The 21,378-nt window shown below is 38.9% G+C and overlaps 2 protein-coding genes across 4 annotated transcripts in view; one reads left to right on the top strand and one right to left on the bottom strand.

Moving 5' to 3' along the window:
- The window catches only part of TJP1 (tight junction protein 1), a 187,877-nt gene extending 183,478 nt beyond the window's left edge, over positions 1-4,399 (bottom strand). Inside the window, exons 1-2 of the mRNA XM_071813853.1 lie at positions 4,042-4,399; positions 986-1,136 (exon numbers count right to left, since the gene is read on the bottom strand). Of these exons, the coding sequence (XP_071669954.1) occupies positions 986-1,136; positions 4,042-4,384 (494 nt within the window). The 5' untranslated portion in view covers positions 4,385-4,399. The remainder of the gene's footprint in view (positions 1-985; positions 1,137-4,041) is intronic.
- A 2,369-nt stretch (positions 4,400-6,768) lies between these two features.
- LOC136106919 (threonine--tRNA ligase 2, cytoplasmic-like) lies at positions 6,769-21,182 on the top strand. 3 transcript variants are annotated; one of them, XM_071813855.1, is made up of 19 exons: positions 6,769-6,873; positions 8,265-8,357; positions 9,156-9,346; positions 9,904-10,027; positions 11,143-11,264; positions 12,068-12,185; positions 12,763-12,827; positions 13,476-13,554; positions 14,765-14,911; positions 15,318-15,416; positions 15,745-15,911; positions 16,382-16,544; positions 17,422-17,559; positions 17,983-18,060; positions 18,155-18,255; positions 19,249-19,353; positions 19,999-20,071; positions 20,755-20,869; positions 20,993-21,182. In XM_071813855.1, exons 1-19 carry the CDS (start codon positions 6,784-6,786, stop codon positions 21,139-21,141), a joined length of 2,217 nt encoding a protein of 738 aa, XP_071669956.1. In that variant the 5' UTR covers positions 6,769-6,783; the 3' UTR covers positions 21,142-21,182. The 3 variants fall into 3 exon arrangements, with proteins under 3 accessions (XP_071669956.1, XP_065703696.1, XP_065703697.1); XM_065847624.2 differs by lacking the exon at positions 6,769-6,873 and adding an exon at positions 7,405-7,746; XM_065847625.2 differs by lacking the exon at positions 6,769-6,873 and adding an exon at positions 8,102-8,188.
- The last annotated feature ends 196 nt before the right edge of the window (positions 21,183-21,378 follow it).

A 21,378-nucleotide genomic window follows, 5' to 3' on the forward strand; every position in this document is an offset into this window, starting at 1 on the left:
CATGCAGTACAATTTGGGCCCATACTGTATTGTATCAAGTGTGTTCATATTCTATTACCATTTCATGTTTCACTGCTATTCAAGATGAACTTAATCTCTTGCAACCATAATTTTTTCAATCACTTCACAGTCATTAAGTTTTACTACACTTCAACAAGCTAGTGTAATCCAGTCCCTAGCTGAAACGTAATAAAACTAACCAAGACATGCAAAGATATAAAAGCTTCCTAATTTACTGTGTATATGCTACTGACACATCAAAAGAGCAGTACAGCTTTTACCTACTTCTCAAGCATTTTTCTCAGAATGTAAATTTCTGTCTTAGCTGGACGTATGTAAATTGTCTACAACATTTCTTAACTCCTGATGAGCTATTCAGAGCTCTAGTCCATTCTCAGCTAAATCCCTTATTGAACTAAGCAAACCATGATTCCAAACACACAACTGCAAATGCCTGAACTGGACACTATCCACAGAAAATGCAGCATTTGAGGACTTTCAAAACTTTTCTTTGTATCTTCATTTTAGATTCAAATCTCTGAAGCAGGAACTTAAATCCCAGAATCCCAGCCTATATCAAATTATATGCTGTTCCTCCATATATCTTCTTCAGTTTCCGTTTCTCTTCAAATAAAAATAACAGGAACTGTGATATTGACTTAGGCTGTCTCTCACATTCCTATAAAGTTTATGAGTAAAATGTACTTCTACATATGTACTTAGTCCTTGAACACTGAAAATCAGCAGTGTCATCGATGCATTACATCGCTACTGAATACTTGTGGTAAAGACCAGAGGTGACCCCAGCATTCATCAGCATCAAAAGGTGTTCATTATACAAGCCAGAATCATAATTTACAAATGCCAAGTAAAACCAAATGCAAATGAAAAACTAATTGAAAGCATCAGTGATGCACTTCGCTTACATGGAACTGACAGGAAATATTGTGATCATTAAAGACATCATGACATTGATGATTTTAACCTGTACTTGTTGAACGGTTGAATCAGTTGTTCCTCAGCAGAAGGGCTTCCTTCTTGGTCACTCATCTGACAGGCTTCATGCAGCTCCATCTCTGATACAGCCCTCAGTTTTGTTTGCTCTGGCAATGCTGCGAAACGTCTATGCAGATGGTCTGGATAACAATAAAGAAATTTCTCTAATAACTGGTAGTTAGTTCAAAATAACACCCACAGTTTCATGTAATTTTGTCTGTGATGTTGCATTTGGGTAAGTGGCTGTTTTAGGTAGACATAATTTCTTTTGACCTTTTATACCTAAAGTTCTTTCCATATTCATATTTGCAATAGACTTGAGAGATACAGGTCAGACAATCCATTGGAATTTTGGAAATAAACCTGAAATTCTTACTCCATTTAAACTCCTGCCTGGCCAGTGAGGAATTGATTTCCTGCTGTATCATATGGACAAGTACCAACCAAATATTTCTCCTCATGGGGTCACTAGGAGCTTCGCTTTATACTATAAATGACAATTTCATAGAAGAAGATTAGAAGAATCAAGTCACTTGTGTCTTGAAGAATAAATACTGCTATAACGCTCCTTAAATTACTGTGGGTCTAATTCTTTGAAATAATGAGACAAAAGAGTTCAAAGCAGCATTAAATCAACTGTGTGCAAGGGACAGTACATCGTGCACTGTGCACATTTCACCAGCACCCGTTGCAGTTGTTGCAGTGAACTGCATTGGTCCAGAGCTGGAGTGACCCTTGGAACCACGCCATGTTTCCAGCACCTGTCAAATGGTTCTTCCTGCAGGGAATGAACACAATGCAAACCCATTAAATACCCATATCTGCCAGCATGGGCAGGTCCAGAAAACAGCATCTGTCCCCTGCTGTACACACAGGTGATCGATAATGGGGATTGATTCTATTGTGTGTGCTCAGCCCGCCTGCTACAAAGAGTGTGTTGGCTGAGCACAGTGGCTGGATGGCACACGGCTGCTGCGTTAGCTAGCGTGGTGAAGCCACAGAGCACAGACATAGCAACTGCTCATCGTGCACCTAGACATTGTGCCTTCCATTTGGAGTCCTTTGTCCTGTCAATCAGCCTTTATAGGGTGGAAAAGGCAAATATTTTAATGGAAATAATAAACAATGCTATTTTTCATCATACCTTTCTGTGTACCTTGCAACAGGGTTTATCAAAATCAATCTAGAAAAATCCACAACTCATGAAAATCCATAATGCATAATCCATTTAATTGATTCTGCGGCATATGTGTGTGTGAATTTAAACAGATTATGTGCATGAATTAATGTGAATATACAGCATATGTTTTTCTTTGCTTGCTATCCAGTAGATTATTATTAGCAATAGCAGATTCTGAAACTAGCTTTGCACATTTGAGGCATGCTACTGGGGGAGGGGAAGAACGAAAGAGAGTAATAGTGGCCGAGCAAAGGCGGCCGGAGGCATTTTTCTGCCTGCACAAGGCACAGACAGAATGGATCAGGGATGCTGTTTCAACAGTATCCTTTACTCCTTTGGAAATGTGCAGCATTGGCTTTCTCCTGTTTTTGCTGTATCTACTATGATGTTGTCAGGGAGACAGAGTCCTTGACTTGCACCCAGCTGCCGAGGCCGTCACCCTTTATAACAGTACTAACCGCCAAACCTGCTGCCCAGCGGAGGATTTAAATCTGTTCTGTGACAGGCCCTGCATGAAATGTTTAGGTGGTATAGAATAAAAATCTCCCTGTGCTGTCCCTGCAGTTAATTCAGAGGAAAGCAAAACTTCATTCCAAAATGTGTATTCAGAAAGATCTGGCTTTTTAATGTATTTATAATCCATTGTATTTATATTCATATGCTTAAAAAAAAAAAAAAAAAAAGATAGCATAAAGAGGCCCTAAATAGTCTTTTCAGAATGTGGTTGTCCATGAAGTACATTCTACATGTATTAAAATCCATAAAAACATTTGTGAATCTCCTTTGATCTTCTTGTAACTGCCGTAAAACTGTACTGTAGATTGATCTTGAAAAGATACACTAAATGGGCATCTGTTCATAAGTAAATTATGGTAAAACATCTGTTGCCTTCTCAAGTAATTGGATCTCTAACTGTCAATTTTCAGGGTAACCAGGTTTTCAAGAGAGGACGCAGAATACAGCTATTTTAAAGGTCAAAATGGTTTTGGTTTTTAATTGTTCCTATTTATTAAAATTCTTACAGTACTAAGCCTTACAGTTTTGTACTTATAAATAGCTGTAATATTAAGGTGTTTAAACCTGCTACTGAACAGATTGGTAAAAGACGCTATTCTTTTAATTAAATTCTAAAAGGACATTCTGTATATAAGCTGTGAGCACAACCCTGCAGTCATTGCTGAGAAAACTCTAGCTGACTTGAGAGACTCAAATTCAGAATATAACAGACATAAAAAAAGAAAAGTAGGTCACTAGGATATAATCGTAAACATTCCACACATTTTTTCACATTCTCTTTGCTAATATGTAGTAAAACATTGTTTCTTGAATAGATATGAATAATGTCTGATGTCCAAATAACATTGTGATTAACTTCAATTATATTGTTGATTTTTAGTACTGCAATCTTTTTCACGCAGTTGTTTACAGATAGGTATAGTAAATAATGTGACTTACAAGAAAAATGTGAAAGGGATCGATTACTCGGGCGCTATGCCTATTTTTAAGTATTTCAGAAATGGGAAGGAAAGTAAAAGATCAATGTTACATTTCTGAGCTAAGCGTTACCAGTGGTAATCCTTTTCCCTGTCTTGACTCTTATTCATTAGTAGCAGCAATGTTAAGATATAATATTTTGCTACCAGTTTAAATGTTCAAAGTATAACAATAACATTTCTGTTTAATAAATTTTCCTTCCCTTTATTTTCTCTTTTATAACAAAGAACCATAAAGACAGGAAATACTCTTTCTTGTTTAGTGCAAGAGAGAAAGTAAACACTAATTATAGCAAATAACTATTAGTGTCAAAGGATTCCAAGACATTACCAATATACACTTAAGCATTTCAGAGCAGACAGTGACCTTACCTTCATAGCCAAGGAGAAAGCTTGTCAGCAAGTTCGGACAGACCTCCTCCAAAACAGAACAAAAAGCAGAGAAAGCACTTGGGCCTTTTAAAGAGAGTTTATCTAAAAAATATTCCGTTCTCTTCTTGCAGCTCTCCTGGGACCAAATGTCTTTGTATTCCTCCAAGGAAAAGACTCTCTTGTAAACCAAATATGACAGCACTTTGTTCACATCCAGCTCTTCCAGTATTTTCTCTCTCTGATTGCTTGGGATTTCAGAAAGCCACTTATTCCTGTTTTCCTTTTCTCTTTTGGTAGATTTTGCACAATTATAAAACCAGGACTTGGCTGTTCTTCCAAACATTTTGATATTTAAATAGAAAATAGAAAAATCGAGTTCTGCATTTATTGTGCAGTATTCAGTATGCAAAGTAAACATAATGTGGATGGATAGAATGCAAATACATACTGCTGTCTGTAATTATTGTAATTCTAATGGAATAAACAAGGCCTACATACAAATTATAAAGAAATCTAGCTCAGTGCCTGCAGCCTCCTAAGAGGATTACGTTACACTAATTAGCCCTTTACAACTGTTAACAGCTTCTGAACCGTAATGATGAGACTGAGAATTGCTTAGTTACTGTTACTTTTTAATTCTGTAACTGATCTTCAAAGATATCCCTTTGCAAAAAATAATTCATTTAAGAAGACAGCTGATCAAACTGAAATAATCTGTACAAGCTGGTACAGGACATAAAATAAAGTGTCTTCTGTACACTTAGATTTTGTATTCCTCAGAGGCCATATCCAATCCCCAGTATAAATTCCCTTCACTTCTTATTCTTTCATAAAACATTAGCTTTACATTGCAGTGGAATTATACATTCAGAAAGCATGTTTCTTTAAATATATTATAATCCTACATGCAAAAGGTAAAAAAACGTTACAGAATAAGAGCTTTTTTTTTGTGAAAGCAAATACATCATGGTTAAGAGTAACATTTCTGCATGTTTAGATCTTTAAGTTGTGTCCAAGCAAAATAAGACACCATAGAGCGTCCATTCGATGCACCAGGTTTCACGGGGAGATTATTGCAGTCCTGGTGGAGGTGGTCCTGCCACGGTTAATCACTCATTGAGGATCCCACATTACATAACCTCCCTTACGCAAATGCTGCTTAATACAGGGACTTTTTGGTCTTGTTTTCATACTCTCTGTCAACATAAATTCCCTGAGTACTTCCTGCCTCCTCCTCCTTCTGTTTCCTAGTCTGTATTTTCTGTTTCCATTACTGCCAACTGATAGTGCATCCGTGGCCTCACTCGTGCGCCCTTATCTGTGGTCTTCTTAAGGGTACTTTGCCTGTTGTGCAGCAAACAAAACTATTTTGCCACACTTTTAGGAAAACAAGTTTTGTAGTATTTTAAGTCCTTATGATCTTAAGATGCAACCACTGGCTCCTCCTGTCAGGCTTCTCTTGTGGAAATTTCAAGTGTTTATCAGTGAGCACTAAAGTTGACCACTGACCTTATAATCATTTAGGAATTTTATTGTGTAGATCCCCATCCGAACAATTAACTAGCCAGGCTTCACAGAACCGTTTGGAAGTGTTGCCTGGCACCTTGTGGTTGGTTGTACATGCAATAGAACAAGACTGGTGTGTGACACATTGTCTGGAGTAGAGGACAAGTGGAATCATGTGTTAGTTTAAGCTGTATTAACGGTCCCAGTTTATAGTGTTGTGACTTATTGACCGCAGCAGTGAGGTTCTCATGCTGCTTCTGTAATCATTGCAGGGTGTCACACCCCGTGAGGAAGGTGACCCGCCTGGGCGAACAGGTGGGGAGAGGTTCTGCTGTCCCAACGGTGAGTCGGGCAGTGCGAAACAAGGGTGATACGCAGCAGGCAGAGGAAGGGGCCATCCTGTCCGAAAGGCCTGGCACATCTTCTGGGCAACCTTTAAAAGTAAGGGCTCCTTTACAAGCCTAATTCTAAAGATTCCCTTTGATTTTGGAACCTCTGTAGGGGTAATACAAACAGTACCCTGCCCAAGCCTTTCCATAGTCTCAATGAAACCTCATGTTTTTTTCCTTTCTGAGTTGTCTCTCTCTCAGGAGTTCTACTCATATTAATACTGCAATATCTCAGCAGGTAAAAGATCCTGATGCAGCCTGGTGATCCACATGTGTTAGACAGTGTCTTATGAATCAGCCGTCTCAGCCACTAGAGCGTCTGATGGTACGTTTTCCCATTACTTCAAGCCCAAAGTTACGGGTTTTGGGTTCATAAGACAGTGCCCAAAGATGATATACAGAGAATGTAACCTGAATACATTTCTCAGAGTTGAACCTCAAAACTAAATCTGTGTTTATTTTATTGTGCTGATAATGCTGATCATCATCAGTGTCCTAAATGGAGTAATGAATGCTGCACAGTAGTGAATTTAGAAGTTACAAAAAAACAGGTAATCTGTCAGATTAATCATTAAATGAATGTTTAAAGGAAGCTATAGAGTATATCCTATTTTTACACAGGTCCATGGCAGTTTTGCCCACAACAGTCCGTCATTGAAGAAGTGACCTTGCTATAATCAGGGGCAGATAGAGGTGTCGGCAAGTTGCATCTCTTCAGAAAAGCAAGGAAGAATTGGTGCAAATGAAAAACGGATATAGGTATTGGGTTTGCTGAGGGATGTTCTCAATATACCTGAAAGAACAAAATTATTATTTTTAAGGCATTAAGAAGTTTAGCTGATGCAGAATGACTAGAAGCATTGACTGCAAAGGTGAACAAAATTCTGGGCATTCATGGGAGAGAAAACAGTCATCTGCAATGAGAATGCAGAGAAAGGTGGGTATAATATGGACTGGTTAATACGGGCAGGGAATTGTAACTAACTACAGCAGTTATCCAGGGTAATGGGAGACAGAAATGACAGCTTGAATTTCAGGAGTATGCAGTATAGGAGTGTCTTTGGGCTCCGTGCACTGAATTATTTATGGTATTTTTTTCTAAAGGAGTACGATGTTTTGGGCCAGAAATGTTCCCATTACTTTAGCTGGTAAAATAATATATCCTTTTAATCTCAAATATGTTTTTATAGTATCTTAACACCACAAAGACTCTACCATGTCACACACCTCCTCAGACAGGAGTTGTGGATATTGACACTTCCCCATTGCTGCTCGGAGCACGACGGGCGGATCTATTTGATTCGCACCGCGGCAGCGAGGGCCCCACATCGGTATCTTCCAATTAGAAGGAGGAATAATGGCCACAGGAACTCTCCTGCGAGGCCCCTGAGTGCCCGGGCAGGGTCACCGCTGCGGAGCGGCCGGAGAGGGGCAGGACCGGGACCAGGCGGCTGGGGGGCGGGCCCGGGGAGGCGGGCCCAGGGCTCCCGGGGAGCCGGCCAGGGCGGGCCCGCTGCAGGAGGGGAAGATGGCGGGCGCGGCAGCCGAGGTGGCGGAGCAGCGGCTGTGGCGGCAGGAGCAGGAGCTGCGCTGGCTGACGGCGGAGGTCGGCCGGCTGAAGGAGCGGGAGGTGCCGTGCGATGCCGGGAGCTGCAGCCCCGAGCTGCAGCGGCTAAGAGCCGAGAACGAGAAGCTGCGCTACCGCCTCCTGCACCTGCGCCGCAGCCTGGCGGCCGAGCTGGGCCGGGCAGCGCCGGCGGAACAGCGGCCGCCGGGCCCCGCCGCGGCGGAGCCCCCGGCCGGCGGCGAGGTAGAGCCCGCGCGGGGGCCGGGACAGCCCCGCGGCGCTTCTCGGGGCTGGCGGGGAGAGCGGCCGGATGCGGGAGGGGGCCTGGCCGCTGTGGGAGCGGGGCAGGGGCAGTCCCGCGGCGGCGGGAGCCCGGCGAGGCCTCTGTCCGCGCCCGGGCAGCGCCTCTCCGCATGGGCCCTGCCTTTTCCCGGGGGTGGAGTAACTTCATCAGGCCACCGAACGCTGTTTTTGTTGCCGACTAGCCCGTTTTGTTCTCCCGGGGTCTCGCTGGGGAGATTCTGCCGGTGGCGGTTGGCAGTAGTAAAATTGGGGAAATTAAGAAGATTTTGCTTGGCGAGCAGCTTTGCTGTGTCTGCTGAACATCAAAAGGATGCAGCTTAGATGTGTCACGCAAGGTTTTTCCTCTGTAATTGCCTTTTTAGCCCAGTATTGCACTGATCTGGTTAGTTTTGTTTCAGTGATTGCTGGGAAACGTCTTAAAGGCATAACGCTATACTAAATATTATCACGGTTTTCAGAAAGTCTTCAGTGCAAGTCCAGCTGTTGCAGTGCATCAAAATAAAGAGGAAAGGAAAAAAGAAAATGAAACTGTGAACCGACATCAAAATGATGTAAGTGGTTATTTATACCACATAATAATAGAAAAAAGAGTATTTATTGTTTGGCTAGGTTCAGAGAAGGTGCTGAAATCTGAAATACTTTGCTGTATTTTGAAATCCCAGATTTTGAAAAGAAGGTTTACTGTAGTATGCATATAGAAAAAATCATTATCTAAGAGCTTTGCCTTGCCTGTGATTAGTAGGGTTACTTATACCTTCTTAGATCTCTACTGTTTCTGTAGGAAAAGGATTTGGGCTGTTGGGAAATAAGGGTCAGGATACTGTGGTTCCTTAAAGAGCGGTGGTTCATGAGTAGTTAAACAGCGTGCGTGATGACTGAAAGAGGATGTTGGCAGCACTAGCTGGAGTTCAATAGATCTTCACAATTTACCTTATGTTAAACTAAAGGAAACTTCCTGTGAATTATCTTACTTGATTGTGATGCTTTGGATGGATGGGCAGAAGTGAGGGCTTGTTGGAGTGCTCCAAACTTGTCTCAGATGTCAGTCAAATGCAAATTCTGGGACAGGAATGTAGGCTGATTTCTGAGGTCAAACTCACAAGGTGTTGAGGCCCAGATTGATAAAGACGCATTGGAAAATTGGAATGCTGCTATAAAATATTCGGCAAGTCGGATGAACTATCCTGTGTGTAATAATTTACAAATGCTTTGCTGCATATTGATATAAATTCTAGTACAGTGAAATCTGATCTCGGTTGGAACCTCTAGGGATGCATGAATGCTGTGAATCCTTTTATTCTATTTCTCTCACAAATATCAATGTGTATGATGTAATCTATTTGTTACAGCTACAGTGTGCGCCAAGCTTCATAGAAGACAGACTGAAGCTTTATGAAGCACTGAAAAAAGAAAATGATGCTTTGCTAGCTTACAGAGCAGCCAACCAGAGCAAACCCATCAAAATTAGCCTGACAGATGGAAGGATGGCTGAAGGGGAATCTTGGAAAACCACACCGTATCAATTAGCTGTAGGAATTAGGTAACCTGCAGATTGAAGGAGTTGAACTTTTGCAGTGATGAATCTGTTACTATCATCTCTTACCTTTTGCATAAAATATGTGTGTTTTGGTCAGTGGATGGTGACTCTCTTAAGTTGGTTTATTTGGAAAACATTGAAACTTCAGCTTAATGCAGAAGAAATGGCTGGGTGAAGTTACTGTTCTGAGTGATGCTTGAGGTTCTGTGCTGGGATCATAATGCTTGCTTCCAGTTAAAAAATAGAACAATCAGTGAGACTGCTAGGAATTGATAGAACCATCTGAAGTTTTGTGAGTTACCAGATAGCAGAAGCTGCTGTTAGAAGCAGTCTTTCCTCCAGATCCCCAGCACTAAAAACTATAAAATGAAACTTTTAAGACCTTAAGAGTCTGTACCTTAAAAACAGAAGAGTGTTTAAGAAGACCACAGAAACAAAAATTATAAGTCTTTAGGTGCCACAGGGTGTGAGTGGGTGTTTAGGGGATTTAGAAACCCAAGCGCTTTTGCAAATCTGAGCCTAAATATTTTTGGTCTCTTCTCATCATCTGTGTTTTTTAGTCAAGCGTTGGCTTCAAATGCAGTCATAGCGAAAGTGAATGGTGAGTTGTGGGACCTGGATCGTCCGCTGGAGGGAGATTGTACTCTGGAGCTGCTTACGTTTGATAATGAAGAAGCAAAAGCTGTGAGTAGATTCTCATTGGTTTCTGCTTGATTAAGGGAACTAATGACATGAAATTGATTGCAGCATTAGGCTTTTAAACGTCTTGAATTAAAAAACAAACCCCCAAACTATTCAAGTAGTGTATTTGTCATGATTCAGCAAAGAAGATGAGATACTAAATACCTATAATCTGTAGGTGAATAAAATCTTTGTGTTCTTTTCTTCCCTTTGCTTTTCCATAAGCAGATTGTTTTTCAAACCAGATCCTACAGAATATCTTGATTTGTATGCTGACTTGAAACAATTTGATGTTTTCTAAAACTCATTTTGACTCAGTGTGTTTGAAGATCAGACACTGAATGCAACAGTGAAGCTGTCCTACAGTTTTCTGAAAATTGTCCAATATAAAATTTGAGTAATGAATAAAATCTATACCTCCTTGTACCAGCACTGTTTATTAGAAACTTAAGTAGCCAGATCTTGGTCAATTAAACTATGAATATACTTAATGGGATTCAGTCTTAAGCCTGTGTTTATCTTTGTGCACTATAATTAGACTTCGTTTTGTCAAAGAATTATTTATGTGGTGAAGCTTGTTTGAGGCTTTTCAGGAGCCTGTAAAGGATTTATCTTGTAGCAGAGGCTATAAAGTGGTCTGAATTAATAGGGAGTTAGAACTTAAGAGTGGTATTGATCTACTGGGTTGTTGATTCCCCTCTTCTGACATTTCAAGTAATGTGGTTTGCAGTCATATTAAGTGTACTGCATGTCAGCAATGGTGACTTAATGGCTACATAGGTTTAGATGAAGTTAGTATTGCATAGACTTTAACTGACTGGAAACTAACTTATAAATTAACAAGGTGCAATAAGCAGCAAGGTGACAGAATTGTGCAGAGGTATAATGATCATTCACACTGAAATACAATGGACTTTATTGCTGCATGTGCCATTGTATTAATAATTCAGTGTACTTCAAAATGAGAACAGAAAATTGTTGCATTTCTCACAGAATTTAAACAACATTGATTGGAGTGCATTTCCCATCTGCAGATATACTTCTGTTTTGTTTTTTTTTTTCTTCTTAGTTATACAATGCCAATGACCCATGACGTGCTCACCTGACTTTATTTGCAGGTTTATTGGCATTCAAGTGCTCATATTCTTGGGGAGGCCATGGAAGGCTATTTTGGAGGCTGCTTATGCTACGGACCACCAATTGAAAATGGATTTTATTATGACATGTACATGGAAGACAGGTAAAATTTCAGTGTCTGAGAAATGTAATACTCTGTATTGAAGGTTGATGCTAGAACTATTTTTGCTTTTTTGCATGTTAAAAGTAAGATTGCAGATTTAGTACAGTTTAAAACTGATGGGTTAGTCTTCTACGTAATATAGATCTGTGTATACACATATACCGAGTGTGTGTGTGTGTGTGTATTAAAATGCAAGAACAGTGTTCAGACACCTCCTTAAGACTTGCAGTTGTTGAATGCTCTGTAAAAACATGTAGAGTGTTTGTGTAAAACTGTCTGAAGTTCCTGAGAGATAGAGAAAACAGTTTCCTTGAAGAATCCTGGGAGTTTAGTTTCAAAGTGCCACTGTCACTTGTAGAAATGGCACGTATACATGTAACTTGTACCAGTGTTTACTCCTTTTCTAATCCTGGTGCACAGCTTTACAATTCTGTTTTTTCCTTCTTTATCTTTCAGTAGTCAGGGAGAATACTGAATCTGCCTCAGCTGATAAACTAGCTCTTGTAGCTGGGTTGAGCTTTTTTTTTTTCCTTAAATCATATATACTTCGAGCTACGGATCTTCCCGACATTTAAACATGTCAAAGAATGATTGCACTGTGTTTGTTCTGGGTGATATCGTTTGTGTTTCTGAGTTGAGTGTCTGAAAGTACAGCCAATTGTAAGAAACTAAGAAAATACTGTGACAAATCGTAACAACACTTCCGATGTTTTTCAAATTAGACCACTAGAAAGTGGTCACTTAAAAATGGGAATATTAAAATGAATAATTTTAACTTATTTTTCTTGTGTTTATTTGTTTAGAGGTGTGTCTAGTACTGAATTCGCACTACTAGAGAACCACTGTAAAAACATCATAAAAGAGAAGCAGGCTTTTGAAAGGCTGGAAGTCAAAAAGGAGATCTTGTTAGACATGTTTAAGGTAAATCTTTGGAGTAGCTGTGATTCTGGTACAACGGTCTTTTAAAATGTAACTTCTATAAAATACTGCATTTGACTGACTCAATGGAATAGCATCCTTTTCCCCCTCTCCATATCCTTCTCAAGTGTTCGTGATGTTTTCAGGCATTAATAAAAACAATGTATTACACAAGAACACCTCAAACTCAATGAGATGACAAAGAAATTAGTGCGTGAAAGGCACACATTCAGTCTGGCTCACTTGCAAAGACAAGTCAAAAAAGACTTTGTCCTCTAGTTCTCTCTTTTATACAGTCAATATTACCAGTCTCACTGCACTACATTTTAATTGCCTTTCAGAAGTGCTTTGAGGTGTTCAGGTGGTAACCACTATGCTTAGCACACCCTCAGGGAAATCAGGACATTTTTGTCTCTTCCCTCTTGTTTTATAGCTCTTCTGAAAGGATGTTGAACTTCTGCATACATCTATGTGTTCATGTGACCTTTTAGTTGTGTCTTTTACTAATGCATTTGCATTATTACATAATTTTATTAGTCATTTTATTGTTGTTCCTGACTCTTCGTGTTTCCCCACGCAGTATAATAAGTTTAAGTGTCGTATCCTTAATGAGAAGGTGAACACATCAACTACCACAATATACAGGTAAACAATATTAAGTTTAAAAGGTATTATGAAATATTTCTTTAGCTAGGTTGATTTCATTTAAATTGAGAGGATTTCTTTTCCTAACTTCTGAATATTTGTGTGATTGGGACTGAAGTTTATAATTAATATTGCTACTTATGTAAAATCAGTTCATTCTCTGCTGGGACAGATTAGGTAACTTGCAGACAAATGGAAAATCCACTTTTCACCCATTCTTTGAATTGCTGAATAATGGGTAAAGCTGACCTTTAGCTCAGTGTGGGGTGAGGATACTATTCATTCAACTGCCAGGGATAAAATTAGTTAGTTGCAAAATGGCAATTTCTCTTTTTTCATGTTTCTGCATAGTTTGAAATTTCCTGGCCAACTTTTAACAAAGTTTACATATGGAACAATGTGAATTACTAAGTGTGCTATGATGCTCTTGATTGTAGATCAAGTGTGCTGAGTATTTACTGAGTGATGGTTGTGCTTCAGGTAGAAGGCACAGTTACATTTAAGATGCACTGAATTTGCTGAGTGTTGCATATGAACGCTTATTAGTGTGTTTGAACATGTCAAGTTTTAACTTGCATGCCATTAGTGACTGTCTTTAAAAATATTGGAGTGTTTTGAAATAATCACTTCTTTTCTTTTGCTATATAGATGTGGTCCGCTGATTGATCTCTGTAGGGGTCCACATGTGAGACACACTGGAAAAATTAAGGCCTTCAAAATATTTAAGGTAAGTTTAAATTAACTGCATTAAAACTTAACTAGACTATGAGTCAGTTAATTAATTTGAGTATTTATTTCTCCTGAAATTATTATGCTAGGGTCCTTTGTATTGTTTTCTTTGCTTTCTCTGCAAGTAGTCCTTCATTTCTTTCCTCGCTCTTATTGTACACATAGAACTACAGACTTGCATCATTCATCTGCTTCCAAAGTTTCCTGATTCTTGACCGTCACAGTATAGTACATCAGTTAACAGCATCTTTTTTATTGAGTATTATTGCAGTAATGTTTGCTTAGACTATAAGGAAAAGCACTGCATAAATAAACTGGCAGTGACTGTGTTGCTGTGGAACCAGTGATGCCGTGCACCACAGCTAATGTGGTGCCTGAGCTCCTGTGGCAGCACCATGCTGGTGTCTGCAACCAGCGCTGCGCTGGGTAGTACAGATGTGCTAGTGCTGTACTAGCTGTGCTGTACTGGCTGTCACATCTGTGTGCTGTATGTGCGTGCACTCAATTCTGCAGTAAGTGAGCATCCGAGATATTCATTGGGTCATAAAATAGTGTTTTGCCCTTGTACAATGGTATCTTTCAGGTCAGGAGGTAAAGTGGACAGTGGCAGATCTGCAAGTGCTACTGTTTAAAAATGGCATTGCTCACAGGAAAACCAAAGATACCTCTGCTTCTGATATACTTTAAGCTACTTGCAGATGCTAATTTGGGTAACCTTATTAGACTGACCTCATTGGAACATTCATCATAGTTGCTTTTGCTGGCCTCCTAGCTGAAGTTTATGGAACTCTGCGTTCCAGGGATTAAGTGTTAGATTGTCAGAACATCTAGGGTTTAACTGGGAGAGTGAGTTGATTTTGTTTTGTCTTTTGTTTTTCTGTACTTCATTATGTTTTGCACATAAACACCTGCTGCTTTTTTAGAAGATACAATGCGAGATGATAAAACATGCCATGATGAGAGTTAAACCAATGTACCTAAGTAGAATAAGAGTATGGCTCGACCAGCCATTTTTGTTTATGTCTTCTGTATTAGTGTGCTGACTAAAAGGCAGTGCAAGTATCTTTCTTTTATAAGCAAATACTGGATGACTGCATATAATTCTGTTCCCAAGGAAAAAAATCATAACATTTGAATGCATTAGTGTTTATTCCTCCTTTCCCTGAGATTACATAATATTATCTTAAAGTCTGGGTTTTTTGCATCAGAATTCATCTACTTACTGGGAAGGAAAATCTGACATGGAAACTCTGCAGAGAATATATGGAATATCCTTTCCTGATAACAAAATGATGAAGGAATGGGAAAAATTCCAGGAAGAAGCCAGAAACAGGGACCATAGGAAAATTGGAAAGGTACACTATTTCATAGTCAACTCTTCTTTTATGTATCTATAATAGAATTCTTTCTGTTTTGTGGGGGAGTTTTGTGGTGATTTTTTTTTTTCCCAGTTGGAGTGGGAGCCAGTTCTGTGAATTTCTTTGTGTCTGTTGTATTTTAAAATTCTAATTCTTCAAGCTCAGCTTGTCACTTGCACACAAATGTTAAACTAATGGTGGGAAGAAGTAATGGGGTAATCCCTCAATTTAGGGAAGTGTATATCTTAAACCTTTCAGTGTAAGATATTTTCGGATCCTACCTAAACCACCATATTTTTCACAGAAGAGAGAAATTCTTGTAAATTGTATACAAACATGGTTTGGTCATTATGTAGTTACATCTGAAGTGGTGCTTACAGCATTCTGGTTTTAATTTACCTAGGAGCAAGAACTCTTCTTCTTTCATGATTTGAGTCCTGGAAGCTGCTTTTTCCTCCCCAGAGGTGCCTTTCTTTATAACACACTCGTGGATTTCATACGAGTGAGTATTTGCTAATGTAACTCCTACAAGCTTAGTATCAGTCGTTGATCTTAAGTGATAGGCCATTCATAGCCCTGAGCCATCCTCAGAAAGAGAAACATCAATGCATGTAAACATTTCCAGATTTTCACTCTACAGATCTAACGTTTTTGAAGACAGGGCAGAGTAAAGTGTTGCCATGTGCTTCTTCCGGCTGTGTAAAAGCTGTGTGTGCGGTAGCCCTTTAGTCCCCCAGTAAATTGCCATCATAAGAACACAGTTAAAAAGAATCAGGCTTTTACTTGTCGAAAACTCTGCCAGCTTTAAAAATATTGAATTTGTTTTATAGGAGAAATATCACAAGTGTAATTTTACTGAAGTTGTGTCTCCGAACATCTTCAACAGTAAACTCTGGGAAGCTTCAGGACACTGGCAGCACTACAGTGAGAATATGTTCTCTTTTGAGATCGAGAAGGAGACTTTTGCCCTTAAACCCATGAATTGTCCAGGACATTGGTTCGTACATTCAACTGAAAAACTTCTTTTATTTTATTTGTCCTTTGTGAGGCTACGGGGAAATAAATGGAGTATCAATACATGTTATCATGTATGTTTATGACAGACTGCTGAGCAACTAGTGTGTTCAGAGAGCTCCTCTGACAGTGCCCCAGAGCAGACCAAACGCACTTCTTTTAGGAGGCTCTTCCAGTAAGTCTGCACTAAGTGAGCTGGTTCTGTGCATGCTAATACTAATCTGTGCCACTAGTAAATACAAATTATGTCAGCTGGAGATACATGTCAGATGTGGTGTACCAGAGGAAGGTAGAAGTGAACCAGTCTTGATTGTTACTCTCACAGTGTTTTTTCTGAATGAATAAAAACATCAAAATATGATTACTATCTGTATTGATAATGGGTTAGTTTCTGTGTTGTCTTAAATCTTCTATAAGAAGGGTAAAAGGAATGTTCATTCTTGTTCTTTCTAGCTTAATGTTTGCCCATCGTCCACGGTCCTGGAGGGAGTTGCCTCTTAGACTGGCAGATTTTGGAGTTCTTCACCGAAATGAGCTCTCTGGGACTTTAAGTGGCTTGACTCGTGTAAGGCGCTTCCAACAAGATGATGCTCACATCTTCTGTACAATGGAACAGGTAAAAAACAAACAAAACCCACAATCCCCAAAAAACCTTACAACATGACCAACCCTTCCTCTACCAGTCAGCAAAAAAAAGAACCCCATCCCAGTGCAAACCAACATTGAAAAAGAAAAAAATCCCCAAAATGTTTAACCTCTAGCTTCTTCTATTGTGTCACTTTGTAGTGTGGTGTTGGTTTGGATAGGGTCATTTGATAGGTTTATGTGCTTTCTTCTTAGCCACCTGGAATTCTGTATTTCTTAACCTTCCACAGTATTCCTTACATTAATAGCCTCTTGGACTTTTCTTCTCTGTTACAAGTTTCTCAAATAGCAGTGCCATAATTTGTGTTATTCATTTTTCTCTTTGAAATTAAAAAAAAGTGCTGATGTCAAAAGAAGAAAAACATGTTACTTGAGTGACATTATTGATTGTGAATTACACTGTAAGATTTTCTGTACAGGTTTTTTCCCTTTAGGAGCAAACATTGGGCAACTAAATCCCAAAAGGGAAAATCTTTTGCATCTCCCCCTGAAAAGAAAACAACTCTTGACCACATTTTGTTTTGCATAGTAATTGTGAATAAATGCTCTATTTTATCACAAATACCATAGATTTCAGTGAAGCTATGTGAATAAATTGATGTGCTCCTGTCAAGTCTGACTCATGCAATGTGGCTCCAGAAGTCCAGGCTTACCAAGAATGCTGCTTTTCTTGCCCTGCTCTCAAACCACCACACCTCAGTTCTCTCTTTACACATTGCTCACATTTGGGGTTGTAGGATGTAATTTTCATGTGATTTTTTTCTTTTAACTTAAAGGTTTATGAGGAATTCGGTAAATCAAATTTTATGTAAGTAAATAGTAACTAACGTGTTTTGCTTATGTTCAAGATCGAAGAAGAAATTAAGGGCTGTCTTGATTTCTTGAAGTCAGTGTATGCTGTCTTTGGTTTTACCTTTCAACTACATCTCTCTACAAGACCAGAAAATTATCTAGGAGAGTTAGAGATCTGGGATCATGCAGAAAAGGTAATTCTTGTAAAAACAAACGAACAAACCCCTTAATATTTGTATTTGCAGAGGTGAATATTTAACTTAGTTCTTTCACGTTGAATAGTGAAATTGCTTAAATCATGTGCTAAATATTGTCCTGAGTGGAAACGCTTGTTGAAAAACATCACATTAAATGTAATATTTCTGTATAAAATGAGAATTTTCTGATTCTTACTTAACCCCTTATCTTGAGCTGATTTGATTTTTATTGATCTTTTTTCCAACTAATGGCAACATTTGTACAAGGAACTACTCTTATTTCAAAATTATTTATTGTAAATGACTAAATGCTTGAACAGTCCTTTGTATTTCCTTTGTATTTCAAAGGCAAAGGCTTTGACTTACGGTAATGAAAGGCCTTGCTATACCTTTTTAAATTATTATTTTTTTTGTGATTAGCAACTTCAAAACAGCTTGAATAACTTTGGAGAGCAATGGAGTTTGAATCCAGGAGATGGAGCGTTTTATGGTCCTAAGGTTAGTGAATCAGCATTTTAACACAATTGTGGGATGGACAAGAATACAGACACAAAGCGAGGGAACTACTTAACTGTGGTGTTTTGCTTCACAGATTGATATTAAAATCAAAGATGCTATTGGCAGGTACCATCAATGTGCTACTATCCAACTGGACTTCCAACTACCCATTCGATTTAATCTTACTTATGTTGGGTGAGTGGTTAAGCTTAGTATCTTCCTCTTTTAAATGAAATAATTGTGGAAAAATATGGTGGCTTTCATTATGTCTAATCACCATGAAACTGAGATGTCTTAATGTTCTGTTGCTCACTTAGCAAATGATGAGCTTGTGCCTCAGTAGCGTGGTCAGCAGGGGAAACATCCCCGGGGAGTGGAGGGCTGAGTCACAAACTTGGAAATACTTCCTTGCTGCAGCGTTAGCTCGCTCTAGTTGTACGTGCTGCTGATTGCAGGAAAATGCCATGATCTGTGTTGTCTGCCGGTTCTGAGGACAACCAATCACATAGAATGCTAAAGAAAACCCCGTTGAGTCAGTTTTCACTTCCAGCCTGGTCACCGTGTCTCCTTTGAAGCCGTTGCGTACAAAATCAAACATGTCCTAAGGAGTCAGTATGTTGCAAGAAGTACTTCATTGCTTTTATCAGGCACAGTTTGTTAACTTTGAACGCAAACCAAGTGTGAGCAGTTTCTAAGGAAAATCTCGCTTTGGTTTCCAGCTCGGAAGAGAGAGATTCATCCACTACTTGCAGCTGTTTTTTTTTTTTGTTTGTTTTTAATCGCAGGGTTGTAATTTAAGGAAATAAATGAACAGTAATGGCTGATAAGAGCCTGTGTGACAAAATACAGAGAAGACAATAGCAGAAAATGAAGAGTGAGAAAGAACATAAAATATTAAAATGCACAGAAGTGGAGCTGAGTCAGTCAGGTGTTTTTTCAAGCTTAGGAGTTCGTGTCTATGCCACTACCCACAGGCACGATTATTTTAAATCACTGTGATTATTCAGTATTCATTTAAAAACCCAAGTGACTTTAAGAAAGTACATTTTTATTAAAAATGGTAGATTTTTGTCTAAGTGTAAATAACTAAACTTTATCTTTCCTTGAAAAGTAGAATAAAAAATATTAGTAGGATTATCTGTGTGTGAGACAAGAATTTTTTTTTGAACTTCACCTATTATTTTTCAGGAAGGATGGTGATGATAAGAAAAGGCCAGTGATTATTCACAGAGCTGTTTTGGGATCTGTGGAGAGAATGATAGCTATTCTGGCAGAAAATTATGGAGGAAAATGGTACGTGGCACAAAAGCAGTTCTAAGAAATGTTTAATAATGCAGAAAATACGAATCTTCCCTAATGTCCAATATATTGTAATGCAAAATAATATCTCTAGCATTTTCTCAGAATTAGTGGGTACATTACAAGAAAAGAAATCTGATGTTCTGGTCTGAGTTATATGATATCCTTTCATTAATAGTTTATTATTAGAAATACAATTTCATGACATTGCAGGAAAAATTATACAATAAAGCAGAAATAAGAAATGTGATTGAATGTATATGTGCTGCGTTATTCTTGTTCCTTTTTTCTTAAAAACGGAGTTAATTCTTGCTCTCAGCCACTGATCCGACTGTCCACTTTTCACTATAAATTTAGAAATAAAAGTGGAAATTATATGAAAAATAAAATTCTGTTAAAAGTTGTGAAGCTATCTAGTAAGTGAGCACAAGAACAGAGTTCCGGGTATGTCATTTTATTGGAATAAGTCTATTTGCTATTTTATGTGAACTTGGAGAAGGTAACATATTATCCAGCATCCTTAGCTAACATAAATATTTGTATAAAGTAAAGAAATTATTATTGGGGAAGTTGACTGTAGATATGAATGCAAAGGTAAAGTGCACATTGATGTCATGTTTTTCTTGTCCTGGTTGCCAGGCCGTTCTGGCTGTCGCCGCGTCAGGTCATGGTTGTGCCTGTGGGACCTGCTTCGGAAGAGTACGCCCGGCAGGTGAGCGTAGGGCCTTCCATTTTATAATAACAATGATGCTTTAAGAATTTTGGAGACGTGTTTGGGTGGGGACATAAGTTGTTCCATATAGTCTAAAATTCGTATAAGCCTGAGAAGGGGATATGTAACTTTTAAGTGGTTTGGGTTTGTTATTATATACATACTTCAGTAATTATTACAGCAGAAAACATTCTGGATGACAAACCTCGTATACTAGCTAATGTTTCCTTACAGAATTACCTGTTTAAAGTAGGGGCAGAGGCCAATATTTTTCCATTTCCCAGCGTGTGTTCTCCTGACTAAACTGCAGCTGACCGCGGTTGGGTTTGTCCCCCTCCCCTGCTGTTCCTTTCCGCACACATAAGTGGTTTTGTTCCTTCTCCTCTTTCTCCTTTCTCAGACTGAGGAAGCATTTCTGACATTGAGCAGTGTAGCTGTCTGAAAACATCAGCAAATACTTGATCTGGATGCTACCTTATATTTTCTTCCAGCTGAAGTCCTGCTAAGCCCTTAAGGGTGTGTGCAGTTTTCTTCAAATAACTTCACTGAGTCCCTTACAACAGTTCACAAGAGCAAAATTATGCACATGCATGAGTTAATTATTGGAAGAGGGATTTAAGTATGAACAGATTTATATTGTCAAATATATACTGTAATATTAAGATTTTTTTCTTTTTTGTTAGGTTTGCAATGAATTTTTTGAAGCGGGATTTATGTCAGATGTGGATCTAGATCAAAGTTGTACATTAAACAAGAAAATCAGAAATGCACAGCTGGCCCAATATAACTTCATCTTAGGTAATTGCAGCATCTTAAATTTCTGCATATCATTTAAGTTTTAATGTTGGGCACAGAGTTGTCTAGACTCTCATTTTGTAACATAGGTAGTTGATTTAATATTATTTGTGATATGTCTTGCAGTGGTTGGAGAAAAGGAGAAAGTAAATAATGCTGTCAACGTGCGGACAAGAGACAACAAAGTTCATGGAGAGATTTCAGTATCTTCTGCCATTGAAAAACTCAAGAAATTTAAGAGTTCACGTATTCTAAATGCAGAAGAAGAATTCTGATGTTGCTGTTTGGAATAAAATTATTAGCTGCCTATGTGAAACGGTGTTTCTTTCTTCCTGCACAGCAGCAATGCTCACCTGAGAGAACTTTCAGTTAATGGATGCATAAAATAAGTGTAGCTGTGTTGGTGCTGCAGCAGTCGCATGAGAGGACAGACACAACTGCCAGCTCTTTTGACAATCCCACGGGCTCCCAATCTAATTGGAACCGTCCTGCGCCTCCGCGGAGCTCCCCTG

The sequence above is a fragment of the Patagioenas fasciata genome, chromosome 12 (assembly GCF_037038585.1).
Source record: "Patagioenas fasciata isolate bPatFas1 chromosome 12, bPatFas1.hap1, whole genome shotgun sequence".
In the NCBI taxonomy this organism is placed as follows: Eukaryota; Metazoa; Chordata; class Aves; order Columbiformes; family Columbidae; genus Patagioenas; species Patagioenas fasciata.

Coding starts and splice junctions, on each gene's coding strand:
- LOC136106919 (XM_065847624.2), top strand. CDS start 7,465: ATGGCGGGCGCGGCAGCCGAGGTGGCGGAGCAGCGGCTGTGGCGGCAG. Junction 12,828..13,475: donor TCAACTACCACAATATACAG/GTAAACAATATT, acceptor TTTGCTATATAG/ATGTGGTCCGCTGATTGATC. Junction 15,417..15,744: donor CACTCGTGGATTTCATACGA/GTGAGTATTTGC, acceptor TTTGTTTTATAG/GAGAAATATCACAAGTGTAA.